The sequence below is a fragment of the Juglans regia genome, chromosome 4, assembly GCF_001411555.2.
Source record: "Juglans regia cultivar Chandler chromosome 4, Walnut 2.0, whole genome shotgun sequence".
Classification (NCBI taxonomy): Eukaryota; Viridiplantae; Streptophyta; class Magnoliopsida; order Fagales; family Juglandaceae; genus Juglans; species Juglans regia.
Genome location: NC_049904.1, coordinates 18,774,152 through 18,789,151, shown reverse-complemented (window position 1 = coordinate 18,789,151; position 15,000 = coordinate 18,774,152). Strand labels below are relative to the sequence as shown.

The following is a 15,000-nucleotide window of genomic DNA, read 5'->3' as shown; positions in this document are numbered from 1 at the left end:
GTATGTGGCTTGTCTATTTAGAGTTTGTACAAATCATTTTTTTTTTCTAAAACTCCATAAAATATTTTAACTTAAATTATTTTATTACTATTAATAAATTATCTCATTACTATTCATATATTTCTCATTTTCTCTGTATAACTAAACGAAATCTAAAACTTCTCTTACACTCTTTCTAAATTTATCTTTTTTAAAAATGATAAGAACACAACCATTTTTTAATATAATGATTTTTCTAATATAATGATTTAAAACTTTAGATCCATAAAATAAAACATAAAACATATGATAAGATAATCTTGAGAGATAAATATAGATAGAGGGAATAAATTGTCAACAACGATAATCTTAGTTAGAAATTAATCATTTTGATTTTTGATATTATGAGATTTAAATTGACGGGAAAAAGGAAAAAAAAAAAAAAAAAGGGTTTACTTCCACCGGAAGAAACGCGTAACCAACACCCTTGGTTTACTTTAGATAAGTAACCTTTATCTATGCTAAATTACGCTCAATCCCCTTGCCACTTCTCACAGGGTGTTCTGGATCCTGCGTCGAGAATTTGGAGGGAAAAGAAAAGAAAGGAGAAAATAATGTAGAAAAAGAAATGCCAGTGGCCAAACCGGAATCATCCGACGCCAGAATCATCGCTCACGTCGACATGGACTGCTTCTATGTTCAGGGTTTGTGACTCTGTCTCTGTCCCTCTCGTATAAATATGTATGTTTATGTGTATGATTTGGGGCTAATACTGGAGTTTGAAAATGAAATGTGACGGTCAAGGTATATTGATACCCATTTGAGATTTTATGTTGTATTTCAATGTAAGGTGGTTGACATCGAATTTCTGACCAACTCCAGGTGTAATTTTTTTAAGATATATATATAAAGCAGGAATTAGAAAAGGAAAACTTCTTGACTTGTACAGTTTTCCCTAATAAATGAACCTAAATATTTATACACATGTTTGATGTGTTTGATGAGTGCCCAAGACTGTTTGGGTTTTTCTTTTGCATTTGAAAGAGTATATGAAAGTGGGGAATTCATACTTGAATACTCAGGAGAAGTCTGGTTTTAAGTTTTGAATTTGGGTAGATATGAAATTGTGATTGAGTGTTGTTTTAAGATGCTTTGGAAGTTGAAAAGAGATGATAAGATGTGGAAGGTAACAGACTTAGAGAAGTATATGAAAACCTCTGAAAAGTTTTGGCCTAAAATTCTATATGGGTTGTGCTCATGTGGTATTGTTACATCTTCTACACCATAAGAAGGTGTGCAAGTTCGATTTCATCGGAATGGCTTGGTGTTTGAAGACTATGGGACCTACCTTGCTGCCATTTGTGCATATACAGATGGAAGGCATAAAGGGTCTATTTGGTGATGCTTGCTGTTGATTTCTGAAACTTTGACTTGTAAATTTTGAGATAAGCAATGCTAATTCCGTACTTTTGAACCTTAGATTTTCCTTGTTAGGTTGATGTGACACACTGGATAGCAAACATTTACCAAGTCAAAGATGGTCGATGATTTCATTTAAATGATCTGGACATTAATTTCTCTTTATTATTCCACTTATACTTCTTTCATGTTATGCTGGGAGGCCTGTTGGTATGATACCCTGTCATCAGTGCTTTGAGTATCCTCTTTCCTGTGTACAAAATTGAACATGGATGTCCTCTGCTGGTTATCTCCTGTTAGTCATGGCAGGGATCATAATTTTACCCCATCCTACTGTTTTATGTTAATCTTTGTAGTCGAGCAGCGGAAACAGCCAGACTTAAGGGGTTTACCTACTGCTGTTGTACAGTACAACTCTTGGAAAGGTGGGGGCTTGATTGCAGTTAGCTACGAGGCCCGTAAATATGGTGTGAAACGGTAAGAATAATCTTTTTGGATTCTTTTCTAAAAAGATTTTCTTTAGGAGCCAATAGACTCTAAAAATGTAATGCATGATTATCAGTTCAATGCGTGGCGATGAGGCAAAGAAAGTCTGTCCACCAATTCAGCTGGTCCAAGTCCCTATTGCGCGGGGTAAAGCTGATCTTAACACTTACCGCAATGCAGGTTCAGAGGTCTGTATATTCAAAAGGCATTACCAATAGCTTTTTTTTGTTCATTTATACTCATTGACAATTGAAAAATTGAACTTGTGGTGTTTTTAAATCAAATTTTCAGGTGGTTTCTGTTCTTGCAAGGACAGGTCGATGTGAGAGGGCTTCTATCGATGAAGTGTATCTTGACCTTACTGAGGCGGCAGAAACAATGTTAGCAGAAACTCCTCCGGAGAGCTTGGAAGTAATTAATGAAGAAGCTGTTAAATCACACATTTTGGGGCTTAATACTGAGGTCAGAGACATTGCATTGAGATCTCCTGATCCTGATCGCCTTATACTCATTATTTCAATGATCATGAGAATTCATTCTGAGTATTGGTCAACATTGATGATGTGAGGATGTCAATTCAGATCTCAGTTAAATATAATTTTCTAGAAGCTTTTATCCAGCATGTCCCTCCTTATCTTCCTCCATTCAATATCTTTTGTCTATATTGAAGAGAGTGTCGAGAATTAACCTCTACTTGACATTTTAGAAATTTCAAAGTAAATTTGATCATGATGTGGTCTAGATTACTATTCCTAGACATTTGAGTTTGGGAGATGGGGAGAGAAAGGGGGAGGGGGTGGAGGTTGTGTTTAACAATTTGCAGAATCTGGATTTCTTTCACAGGGTGATACTTGATTATAAATGTATTTCTCAAGTTCAAAAGGATATGAGACATGGGTAATGGGTTAAAGCTATAACCGTGGGTTCTCCCCAAAGGCCAAAACTTGCCTATTCTCTCAATTTGGTGATTTTCATCAGAATTCTAGCTTTTTATTTAATACCTGGAAAGTATCATATTGAGGTTATTTTTCCTCCAAAAGAAATATATTCAGATTTCCTCTAAATCATAGGGTGAGTCGCTTGGTTCTGAACTTGCTGCATTTGTATCAGCTTCAATCGTTAGTCTGAAATGGATTTTAAAACTCAGGAAGGAAGTGATGCCAAGGAATTTGTCAGGGAGTGGCTTTGTAGGAGTGATGCTGATCACCGCGATAAACTATTAGCTTGTGGGGCCATGATTGTTGCAGAACTTAGGATGCAGGTGTTGAGGGAGACTGAATTTACTTGTTCTGCTGGGATTGCTCATAATAAGGTAGGTAGCAGTTAATTTTTAAAATCTTCCTTAACTGAACAGATGAATTTTTTTGTCATTAGTTTAGCTATGACTTTGTTAGCAGATGCTGGCCAAACTTGCAAGTGCTATGAATAAACCTGCACAACAAACTGTTGTGCCCCTATCATCTGTCAAAGGATTACTCGAATCCTTGCCAATTAAGAAAATGTGAGTTTTTGTTTCAATTTTATACTTCTATCTTGAGTTAGAGATGCAAATCATATTGCTGTATACATTAGCTGACTGTCATTTTGCTACTTAGCTGCAAAAAGGAAAGATAAGTGGAAATATATTTTTTATATTTTTTTGTATTCTTCTCTCTGTTTAAAATTGTGCTGCTGGTAAGTTCTAGTGAACTGCTGTGCTTACTGCCAAAGAAAACATGGTTTTCAGGAAACAGCTTGGAGGAAAGCTTGGGAGTTCTTTACAAAGTGATTTGGGTGTGAACACTGTTGGAGAGCTGTTGCAGTTTTCAGAGGAGAAGCTACAAGAGAATTACGGCATCAATACTGGGTCATTACCTATTCTTGAAAAATAGCTCTTAATGTTTTGAACCTTGTGATTATAGTTGGCTTTTCTATTCAATGTTTTTTTTTTTTTTTTACTCCAGAAATAACTACTGTCTTAAACGTTTCTTTAAATATGAAGGAAATATTGTGATTTCCCAGGGAATAATGATTATGTTTTAAATTATCTCAGACTTTTCTAAATTATCTTTCTAAATACCGTAGAAAGGTCCTTTCTCTTTGTTAGTTGCTGTTGGTTATCCATTGGCTTATTTATCTAACAATTTCCCAAATGTGCTCCTCGATATTCTACTTTATACATGCATTCCAGTACTTGGTTGTGGAATATTGCAAGAGGAGTCAGCGGGGAAGAAGTTCAGGGGCGACTTCTTCCCAAGAGCCATGGTTCTGGAAAGACATTTCCTGGTCCTCGGGCTCTGAAGACGATTGCAGCTGTAAGAATTGTTTTTCTAACCAGATCAACTCATTCTGTTCCTTATGCTATATGATCTTGTCATCCCATAGTCCAGTCATTAAATGTTATTGATTAGAGCAGTCATCTTACTCAAATAACCACCAAATCCCTACATGTAGGTCCCCTAAATTCTGACTTTGGAAATTTAAACCTGTAAGCTACCAAATCAATTACTATATAATTGCACTGTCAAATTTTGCCAAATTGTGTTATCCTTAAATTTGGAGTTCGCATGCTTGCCACATTATCAAATGATCACGTGCTTAAGTTAGCAGAAATTAAGGTTCATATATATATAAATAATAAAAAAATGGTATGAAATGCTTCACATTCAAAATTTAGTGGGAATATCGAAATTGATCTTATACTTTGGAATTGGCTATTTCCCTTAAAATTTATCAAAAGTTGCAAATGCTTCACTATTTAATTTCAATTCTGCAATGTACTTACTCTTCATACTAATATGCTCACTGGTTTTGCATACTAGAAAGAATCATTGCTATTTTGGGCTATTAGAAAGGACCATCAGTTGAGAGAGAGATCGATCTTTAATGCAGAAATTCAACTCAACAAATGTTTCTCTTACAGTCCTGTCGCTTATCCTCTAGGTTCAACACTGGCTCAACGAACTTTGTGAAGAACTGAGTGAACGTCTTTGCTCGGACTTGGACCTAAATAAACGGATTGCTCACACTCTGACTCTTCATGCTAGAGCATACAAAGTACTTATTTTCCTCTAATCAATCTGGATAGTAGATTTGGTATATACTCACTCTTCTCTTTTCTGATTATGAGTTATCCTTCAGTCTGGTGACTCTGATTCATATACGAAGTTTCCTTCCAAGTCTTGTCCCCTAAGGTATGGGACTGCCAAGATTCAAGAAGATGCACGGAACTTATTTCAAGCTGGATTACGTGAATATGTGGATTCATACAAATCTAAGACTCAAGGAAGTCAATACAATGGTTGGGGTATAACAGCACTTTCTGTTTCAGCGAGTAAAATTGTTGCAATTCCTTCTGTAAGTTTTACTTGGATTTTATTTTTCAAAACTAACTTCTCCTTGGATTTTAGCTTTCAAAGCTCTTTTATACCTTCTCTGAACTTGTACTATAATTTCTGGGTCTTTCTGGTCTAATTTTGTCCCTTGGGAGGTTAGCTCTAACACTTTGAGAGGGGTGTCATCCTCAGTTTGCTTGGTGATCAGACCTTCCTAGGATTTATCAGATAGGGATAATATGATGCTATTCTTTTTCTCTCAATATGCCTAACTAACATATGTTTAGCATGTCGTGAATTAGTTGTCTCTATGGTACATGCTTCTTAAGATTGAACCATTAAGAAGTATTTGAAATAAAGCAGTTTCCAACTAAATTAATCAATCAGCTGCTGAAATAAATGTTATGCTCATCTGATTACTATGTATTTTCTGGTCCTGAACTATGTATCATTTTGATGGAAATATATTTTTGCTAGGGGACAAGTTCGATCACAAAATACTTTCCTGGCCAAAACCTTTACTGCTCTTCATCAAAGCAGTCACAGGATAACTTCATCCAAGATGCTGCACCATCTTCACCCTCAGGTATATGGTTTCAAATGTGCTTCTTGTATACTCTTATTTTCCTCGGATTCCCATCCATCTAATAAGGCTGTTATTTGTCAGGAAGTGAAAGCTATTCGGGCTTGAATTTAACTGAGCCACAGATTGAGTTCCCTGAGTTTTCTGGAGAAAAAAATAAGTTCAATTATGCTGTCACTAGCCAGGGTCAAGAGCGAGACAAAGAGAATACATGGAAAGACCAGGTTTTACAATAGGCTGAATAATTCTCTGTTGAACTGATTCCAAGATTATTAATATGTTATAAGATGGTAAAGGCATTGGGTTTGGGGGTATGCTCCCCCCAGGTCCAAGGTTCAAATCCCCTTGGGTGCAAACAATCTCTAGGGGCCACACCCCCTGGTGAAAAGCCAGCGATTTAACCAGTTCCGTGTAGGGAAACTTCCGAGAGTACGGTGCACGGGACCGAGGTTTACTCTGTAGGAGTATAGCCCTTCGGGCCCTGCCTTGGAGAGATTCCCCGACATAAAAAAAAAAAAAAATGTTATAAGAGAATCTTGGAACCTGAGACATTTATACACCAGCTCTTGCATATTTAGCTTGGGTGCTCAGATTTTAATAGGCTTTAACAGCTAATGGAGTTTGGGCAGAAATTTAACCTTCTTTTTAAATCATGCTTTGTGATATTAATGAAGCTTGATGCGAGTCTTGATTCTTGAATGACAATTTTGGCAATTGATATTTTTTCATGGGCAGGATCCATCCTGTTTGTCACCACAACATACACAAAATGGTGTTGCCCATGAAATTTCACCATTGCTGCCTTCAGGTAGATTTCCTCATTTACTTCTTTAATTTTCCTTATCCATCCATGATAAAGGCAGGTATTTTTCCAGGAGGTGAAAGCCATCTGGAGATGGATGGAAATGAGCAACAAAGAGAATTCTCTGGGGAAGAATCTCAGATTAAATATTCCACGATTAGTTTGGATCGAGCTGTGCAGAAAAGAAAAACATCAAAAGATAAGGTCCGCGGGCATACTTCCATTATCTCTTTTGCACTGCTAACTGTACATCTTTCTCAGAATCCTCTCACGGGGATCATGTTGTTGCACCTTGAGAAAAAAAAAACACTTTGGTGTGAAAAATTTAACAAAAGGTATTTAATAACCAGGACTAAAACTATGTCTAGTGTCCTTGGTTGGCTAGTAATCTGTTGGACCAAACTATTGGCCCAGACTTTGTGCCTCAGTGGAAGCTGCCCTTTCTCGTTCACTGGGGAGCACAAAGCTGCTTAAGTTCTTTTGTATATTTGCATCTTTTTTTTTTTTTTTCAAATTGATGCAATTTCTTTCTCATTGTTACTTGTTTCTATTCTTCAAAATAAAAGAAGCACACCTTTCAAGTATGCAGGGATTATTGAAAAGAGGCCACTTGTGGACTTGCTAGCTACAACCTGAAATTTAAAGTCCAAAAAAGACAGAAAAATATAAGCTTCCAACTTTTTCCTGTAATCATAAGTTGATCCCAGAGCCATAACTGCAGTTGTGTTTTCATTCTATTCAATCCACCCAATGCTGATTAATGTTTGGCTTTTAGAAAATGGGTGTTGACTTGTTTCTTAAATATGTTGTGACAGGGAACAGTTTCAATCTTGAAGTTCTTTAAGAATTGTGACCCCAGTTGGTCTTCAAAGAAACAGGAGCATATTGAAGCCGTCCGAGATGTTAAAGCAGCATCATCTGACGGTTATTTTCTTATCCCTCTTTTCCTTATATATATATATAAAATTGTAAACCCTCATTTAGATGTATTTCTTTCTGCATTCCCTCTCTCTCTCTCACATTTGAGGAATACTTCAGGCTTTCAGTCTACTGGTAGTGTCTGTTTGGAACCAAATCACGATGAATTGCCAAAAGAAAGACTTATTGAAGAGACCGGGACCAACACTGGTAGGTCTAGTTTGGCTCATATTGAACAAGAAAGGGAAGCATGGGGCTACAAAACTGATGAGATTGACCCCTCCGTGGTTGACGAGTTACCACCAGAAATCCAGGAAGAAGTCCGGGCCTGGCTCAGGCCTCATAAGCGACCTAATGTAGTTAAAAGGGGTTCTAGTATTGCTCATTATTTCTTTCCAGCCAAAAATAGATGAAGTACCAAATGATGTAGATGGGTGTGTTATCTCTTTCAGAAAGATGGCGATGCTGGAATTTGTTGATATACAGCATAGTTGGAATTTCCAATGGTTAAGGCTTAGGAGTTAGGAAACCTATTCAAAGCTAGTCCTGGAAGTGCTTTGTGTGTACATATGCAATTTTATTATTCTTCCTATGGCTTTTATGGAAAGAAGCTAATTCGAGTTAAGTTTGGACAGTACACAGTATCCAGTCTAGAAAGTGATTGCGGGAAAGTGAGAGCTGACACACTGGAAAGGTTTATTTTAAATTTCTTTAGTTAAGTTATTAATGTGATGATCAATGGTTATGTTTATGTTTATGGGCTAATTTCCATTGAACCTGTTCTTCTGTCATAGCCCGTTTATTCAATTAGATCATAAATTCTTAGAGAATTGAAAATTTGACTCCATTGATTTAGTCATCGTTTGGTTTGGGAGATGATACTCATCTCATTTGATCTCATATATTAAATCTTACCTCGCATGTGTAACCAAACGAGGTATTTATTTTTTAGAATGGTCTGGGACTTGTTTTGGTGATGCTTTAATCTAGTATAGGCTACTATCCTCACGTTAACAGAGATGATAAATTATATTTGCAAACATAGAATATGCAAGCGTCGAGAACTACTATTAATTTTTTTAATAGTGGATTACACTATTTTTTAAAAGAATCGTGTGACGTTTGTATAACCTATAATTATATCTAGTATTACTCAACAAGGATATATACTGTTATTTTGCAGATGCACGAGAACTACTAAACTGTTCTCCATTTGGGGATACAAAATCCAATCCATAGGATGTAAGTAAAAGAGAAATGTTGTTTTTTATCTTAAATTTTATCCTTCCATATTTATAATGTGTTACTTATACGAAAAATTATATTTGTAGTCGTAGAATGCACAAGTAACGTGTAATATTTTTAAAAAAAATGAATAAATATAGAGTTTATATAAAAAATTATAGATTATTTTTTTTTAAAATTAATTATATAATATTTACGTATTCTATATAATATTATATATAATATTACTCTGCAGGCCGTGCTGATGTGTGAAGCTGATCTCGTATGGAAATTTGGCAGCTTTGAATTTTAATAATCTTTTATAAAAGCCCGAGGCCGTTTCCAGTCAATAAAACCAGAGGCAAGAGTCCACAGATTTTGGTGCTTCCAAGGTTTTCAAATTCCACATGCTGTCATTGCTTTGCATTGGCACCCTTCATTTTTTGTGTATTTATTTAGCCTGTTCCCAACCACTACGAGGGTAAAACCGTAAAAGAATTAAGGAGCGTTCAAATCAATATGTTCATTCAAAAATAAAAGAGTTGAGTGTCATAGAGAATATTAATGTTTTAGAAATGAATTTAATTTTACATATCAAATACAATAATGATGATTTTGAGTCATTTATAACACGTCTTCTTAAAAAGACACACAAATTAAAAATAACACGTTTCCTTCAAATTTTACATATAACACGTCTTCTTTTTGTTCTTCCAAGAAAGAAAATAGAAAAAAAAAAAGTACTTGTCTTGAAGTAATTAAATAAAATAAAACTAGTTGAAATTCCTTATCTAAGCGTCAGCTGAGGTATTATATGAACATGAGTTTTTACTCATATTATAAAAATATTGAGTTTCTTTACTCTTTAAGTAAATTTATAAAAAGAGTAGTAGAAAAGATTGCAAGTCATTAATTTTAGAGCTTCATAAATCATTAATGTATGGATTTACTGTAAGGATTAAATGGAAAGTGAATCGGAGATTCTATTTTAAGATCTTATAGGGTTTGTCAAGACCTGATGACATATCACTCGGTTTTTCATCTTCGTTACAAATCCTTACCCCTTTATTAAAATAAAAAATAAAAAACAATCTCAAGAGTTAAAATGCAATTTTAAAAGTGAGGAAGGGGAATTACAGAAAAAGCAAAAAGAGGATAATAGAACGCCAAAAGCTTACACCAAAATCCAGGGACGCCCATATAATTTAAGCCAAAAACTGCGTTTCCCATGCGTGGTAATCAAGGAAATCATGTTTATGCTCGGTCGTTCTGGCTAAAGATTTGTTCTTTCCCCTCCACCACCCCCACCCCCCCCCTCGTACCTCTATATATAGTAAGCTTTTTCCCTTTTGGTCCCATGAGTTTTCAGCTGAAGCTAACACCCAACACGTTCGATTTCTATGATGCAACTCAAAGTCTCGTCCATTGCATTTTCTGGGTACGTTCTGAAATCCTCAAAATTTTCAATTTTTTCGTTTTTGTCACTTTTGAGTCAAAACAGCCACTATCAGATCTCACAATCAAAATACACACACACACACTCTCTCTCTCTCCCCTTCCCATTTCGGTTGATGATGGTACATTTCTTTTACGAGTTTAGTGTCTGAATCTTGTGGTCTGCTTAATGCCTTAATGGCTGCCTTTTCGTTTTTACTCGTACTGTTGGTAGACCCGGAAAGAAATGAACCGTGGTATCTGCATTATTTATCAAGTTTCGATTTTTTTAATATTAAATTGAACTTCTGATGATATTTGCTGATATGGTTATTGACGGAAGTTGATGGTCATTTTAAATTTATTTGACTAAGATCCGATGTTTTCTAAGGATCTTCTGTGTTGGATGGGTGCTATTTGTGTTCAACAGATTGGGCGATGGTCGAATTTGCTAGGTCTTGTTATTGATGTGAGTCAAATTGATCCTGGATTATACTCAACAATTCTTTAAATCTATCTATAAAGTCGTGACAGTTTGGTATTCAAAGGTTAGGAGTTCGTTCGTAGGAAATAATTTTGTTACCTAGGTGGCATTTATTTATTTATTTATTTTTTTTCAGTAGTTGTTCAGAGAGGTATTCAATTTCTACTATTTTAGTCTTATCATGCTTCTACTGTCATCTTTGTGTGCTTCTCTTTCTGCATATCGATGTCATCTCTGGTTTGTGATGAATGAATGAGAAGGCATAAAGTGTCAGAGCTACTTGAGGTTGAAATTCCCAACCCCTTTACTGAATACTTTAACTGCTTGAGCGAAATCAAATGGTCTTGGTTAAAGCCATGTGTACTTGAAGGAACTTCGATAAAGTGCTTATGCTTTGAACAAAGATGCCTTGGCGAGATATTTGATGTAGTTCTGGAGATAGTGAGGTTTAGTTTTTAATTGATTACTGATTAGTTGCATAATAGCAATAAGGACAAACATGTATATGTGTTAAATTCATCTCAGTTAAGTAGCATTCCTAGGTAGAGAATATGAGAAAGATCAGAAGGGTTAGAAAAAGCTGGGTTGAAAATAAAAGGCTCTTTCAAGATGCGTGGAAAAGGTAATAAATGAAAGCTAAGGCCATCGAAGCAGAGTTCTCCAACAGTCTGTTTGACAATGTGCCTGGATGGAGTATCTTCTTTGTTTAGCCTATATGAAATATCTATAGCTTTGCATGGATTGTATGACACTGCCCGAGAAACATTTGAGTCTAGTGTCTTTCATCTTCAAGCGCATACTTAATTTGAGTGCTTACAACATTTTGATGGTGTTTCATTATTTATGTTATAATTAATGGATAGGTATAATATTACAGTGAGTTTCATACCTGATACTGTATAAAAAATTGGCAAGGCTAGTTTGATATAATATTTATGAGTTTCTCTCATTTATAAAAGAAGTATTTATGAATGTCTCCCCTTTTATTATATTTTTTATATTCCTGTAGGATGCTCCTACTATCGCAATTTTAGATGTTTCCTCTCTGAGTTGGTGATTGTAGATCTAGGTATCTGTAAATATGTAGAAAAGGGTTCTGGTTTTAATCGGATGTGGGAACTCCCCAAAATATAGATTGGGGTAAATGGTTTTACATTCGTATCTCTCTCTGTTGATGATACTGTCCGTATCTTTCCTAGTTGATGTCCTTTCTTTCTTTTTGCATAATTCTTCTTGTTATGTGGACTACGTATTCATAATTAGTCAGAACAACATAGTCTTAAACCTTCTCTCATTTTTCATTTGATTTCTCTTTATTGGTAGTTTAGAAACTGAAGGTTCACAGATGACTTAGACGAGGGGACATTGTTGAAATGTGTATGTGTTTCAGTCTTAGGTGTCTTAGGTGAATTAGACTGATCCCGTATATGGGGATAAACAACAGCATTTTACACAGATGAGTTATATTTCTATCCATAGCTGTTTTATATGACTTGGTCTTTAGCTAAATGAGACTGTTCGCGAATCAACTGGGGACTAAAATGACAACTTGGTGAACTGGTTGATGAAAAGAAAGAGATTAACCAACCCACCACAGATGATGGATCCTGTTAGGACCAACTTTGAGGAGCTGCAAATTTAGGCTACTGCCTGGGGTCCATGCTTCTAAATACTAGATAAAGGCTATATCTAAATAATGTAACATACTGTAAATTAAGGTTTAAACCAAAAGATTTAAAAAGACGATTTCAGAGCTTATGATTAGTGCAGAAATAGGAGGATATTAGTGCAGCCTATCTTTTCTCCCGCCATATCTTTCGATTCGAAGTCATTGAGCTACTTGGTCAAAAAAAAAAAAAAAAAGCTACTTAGTCAAAGAAAACTTTCATCATATGTCATCCATACTAAAATAATAGAGGAAGGGAAATTAAAATCTTGAAAAGAAATGATTGCTTACCAAGATCCTATGATTTGGTGCTGAAGCCTTAGCCTCATATCCAATTTGTCACTGATGCTACTTATAAAAAAAAATTTGTCACTGATGCCAAATTGAATAAATCATAGCAAATTCCTTTGCATTACACTGACCTAGTTGGATTTTATTTCAATGATACCTAAATGTAAATCTTGTTGATGCAGGGATTGCATAAACTGCTGAAGGAGGTGGGTGATCCCTAGGTGTCAGTCATCCTTTACACTGTTTGAAATAGTGCTACACTGAATGCATTGAAAGCAATTTTCAAGGTCATTCTATTCCAAGAATCTGCTTTGCGGTTGCTGCTACAATGTCGATATTGTCAAAATTACGTTGTATTACTGTGGATGTTACTGGTACTTTGATAGCTTACAAAGGGGAGCTCGGTGACTACTACTGCATGGCAGCCAAATCTGTTGGGCTGCCATGCCCCGATTACAAACGTGTGCATGAGGGCTTCAAATTTGCATATAAAGATATGGCCAGAAAGAATCCTTGTTTTGGGTATACCACGAAAATGCCCAACAGAGAGTGGTGGAAGATTTGTGTGAGAGATTCATTTACCAGGGTAAGCAAATTTGACATGGCCGGTATATACTTAGGCATGGCTTGTAATGATAACTACTTTGTTGCTAATCATTGTATATTACATAATGTTATGGCGCTACATACATTATGCTTCAAAAAGGCAAGTGGAATTTGATAATCAAGAACTTTTGTGACTTATACTAGTGATAAAAACCAATCTCCTTGAACTGATGTAAGGTGGAGCAAGAATGATGATACTGAAAGTGAAAAAAAAAAAGTATTTTTGGCTCAGAATTTTACACGATGTACTTCTGTATGATTTCTCCATGAGAAAGTTATAATGGGAATATTCTTTTGGCTGCAGGCTGGATATGACTATGACGAGGAGACATTTGAGAAGGTGTTCCGACGCATTTATTCATCATTTGGTTCATCTGCTCCTTATACTGTCTTTCCAGACTCCCAACCATTTCTAAGTTGGGTGCACGAGCAGGGGCTTAAAGTGGGGATTATAAGTAATGCGGAGTACCGGTATCGGGATGTAATTCTTCCAGCCTTGAATCTGAACCAGGTAGATAAATTATTCTTTTGAGATTCTGGCTCCAGAATCTATCGGCTGGTAATATTTCACACGCAGCTGTCATCATTGAAACACACATTTGTACATAGCCACATTTAGTATGATGGAATTGCTGACTTGTTCTGACTTTAAAACACCAAACTAGGTTCTCATGATATATATCATTATCAGAATGCTATTTTTTGCTGTTGTATCGTTGCCATTTTCCACACATGTATCTGTATGCAGACGTGTGAGATGTATATGAATGTCTATTCTTTTAATATTGACGAACGCATGCATTGGTGTGTAAGCTCAACTAGAAATGCTGATACTGTCAAGTCTGATGTGCTGTTCAGGGATCTGAATGGGACTTTGGTGTGTTCTCTGGTCTCGAAGGTGTAGAGAAACCTGACCCAAAGATTTACGAGATTGCACTGGAGAGAGCTGGAAATATTGCACCAGAAGAAGTTCTGCATATTGGGGACAGCATGCGCAAAGACTATGTGCCAGCAAAGAGTGTGGGGATGCATGCATTACTCTTGGATAGATTTAAGACTCCTGATGCTGAGGAATGGAGGAAATCTGGTGCCATTGTGCTTCCTGACTTGATGGCAGCGAAAGATTGGCTTACTTCAGAGAAGTCATCCTGTTGACTGGCTTTCTTCTCTCTCATTCATGCTGATGTTTCTATGCAAGAATTCTTCCCCATCATGTCGTGTAGACATCGATGAAAAATATCAACCACCTTGTAGTCCCCAAAATCTTGGTTTCTGTGGCATGTTTCACACCTGGGATTTGATGTTTTTTCTCTCCGGGAAAATCTCACCTCCCAAACCTGCCCTTAATGTCATCGAGCTCAATGATAAAAGAACTAGATTTTTTTATGTTCTCTACGTTTTGTAGCCTCTTAGCGAAATATGATATATCCAGCAACTAAGTTTATCAACTCTTTTTTTTTTTTTCAAATTTATTTTTATTTGTAAGTTTACTTTTTTATTATGAAAATCATTCTCCCTGCATTGTATTTGTTTTGTTTTGTGGTATCTAATAAAAAAGAAAAAGCAATCGTGAAGGTTCTATTTAGATCCGAATATGATCGTTTTTTATTCCATTTGAAATAGACAATATTTTTTTTTTTTTAGGTAATAAGAGATTTTATTCCAAGTAAATAGGCATAGTTCAAGTATACAGGAAATATACATGAGAATACATCTAAATTACAAACTAAAGCAAAATAGAATTAAAATAAAGCATTACAAATATTCATATCCTTCACTATATTATTCACTCAA

The 15,000-nt window shown here is 35.7% G+C and overlaps 2 protein-coding genes across 4 annotated transcripts; both read left to right on the top strand.

Annotated features, from left to right (window-relative positions):
• The first annotated feature begins 510 nt into the window (after window positions 1-510).
• LOC108985045 (DNA polymerase eta) lies at window positions 511-8,256 on the top strand. 2 transcript variants are annotated; one of them, XM_018957188.2, is made up of 16 exons: window positions 511-683; window positions 1,755-1,875; window positions 1,961-2,072; window positions 2,176-2,346; window positions 3,032-3,196; window positions 3,282-3,385; window positions 3,611-3,730; window positions 4,055-4,178; window positions 4,807-4,920; window positions 5,005-5,220; window positions 5,676-5,784; window positions 5,866-6,005; window positions 6,517-6,589; window positions 6,657-6,787; window positions 7,399-7,507; window positions 7,622-8,256. In XM_018957188.2, exons 1-16 carry the CDS (start codon window positions 608-610, stop codon window positions 7,912-7,914), a joined length of 2,178 nt encoding a protein of 725 aa, XP_018812733.2. In that variant the 5' UTR covers window positions 511-607; the 3' UTR covers window positions 7,915-8,256. The 2 variants fall into 2 exon arrangements, with proteins under 2 accessions (XP_018812733.2, XP_035545620.1); XM_035689727.1 differs by having other exon boundaries at window positions 581-683; window positions 1,808-1,875.
• Window positions 8,257-10,038: 1,782 nt separating this feature from the next.
• On the top strand, window positions 10,039-14,654 carry LOC108985046 (haloacid dehalogenase-like hydrolase domain-containing protein 3). Of its 2 annotated transcripts, XM_035689796.1 has the most exons (5): window positions 10,048-10,163; window positions 10,590-10,707; window positions 12,783-13,186; window positions 13,511-13,717; window positions 14,065-14,654. In XM_035689796.1, exons 3-5 carry the CDS (start codon window positions 12,929-12,931, stop codon window positions 14,359-14,361), a joined length of 762 nt encoding a protein of 253 aa, XP_035545689.1. In that variant the 5' UTR covers window positions 10,048-10,163; window positions 10,590-10,707; window positions 12,783-12,928; the 3' UTR covers window positions 14,362-14,654. The 2 variants fall into 2 exon arrangements, with proteins under 2 accessions (XP_018812734.2, XP_035545689.1); XM_018957189.2 differs by lacking the exon at window positions 10,590-10,707 and having other exon boundaries at window positions 10,039-10,163.
• Window positions 14,655-15,000: the final 346 nt, after the last annotated feature.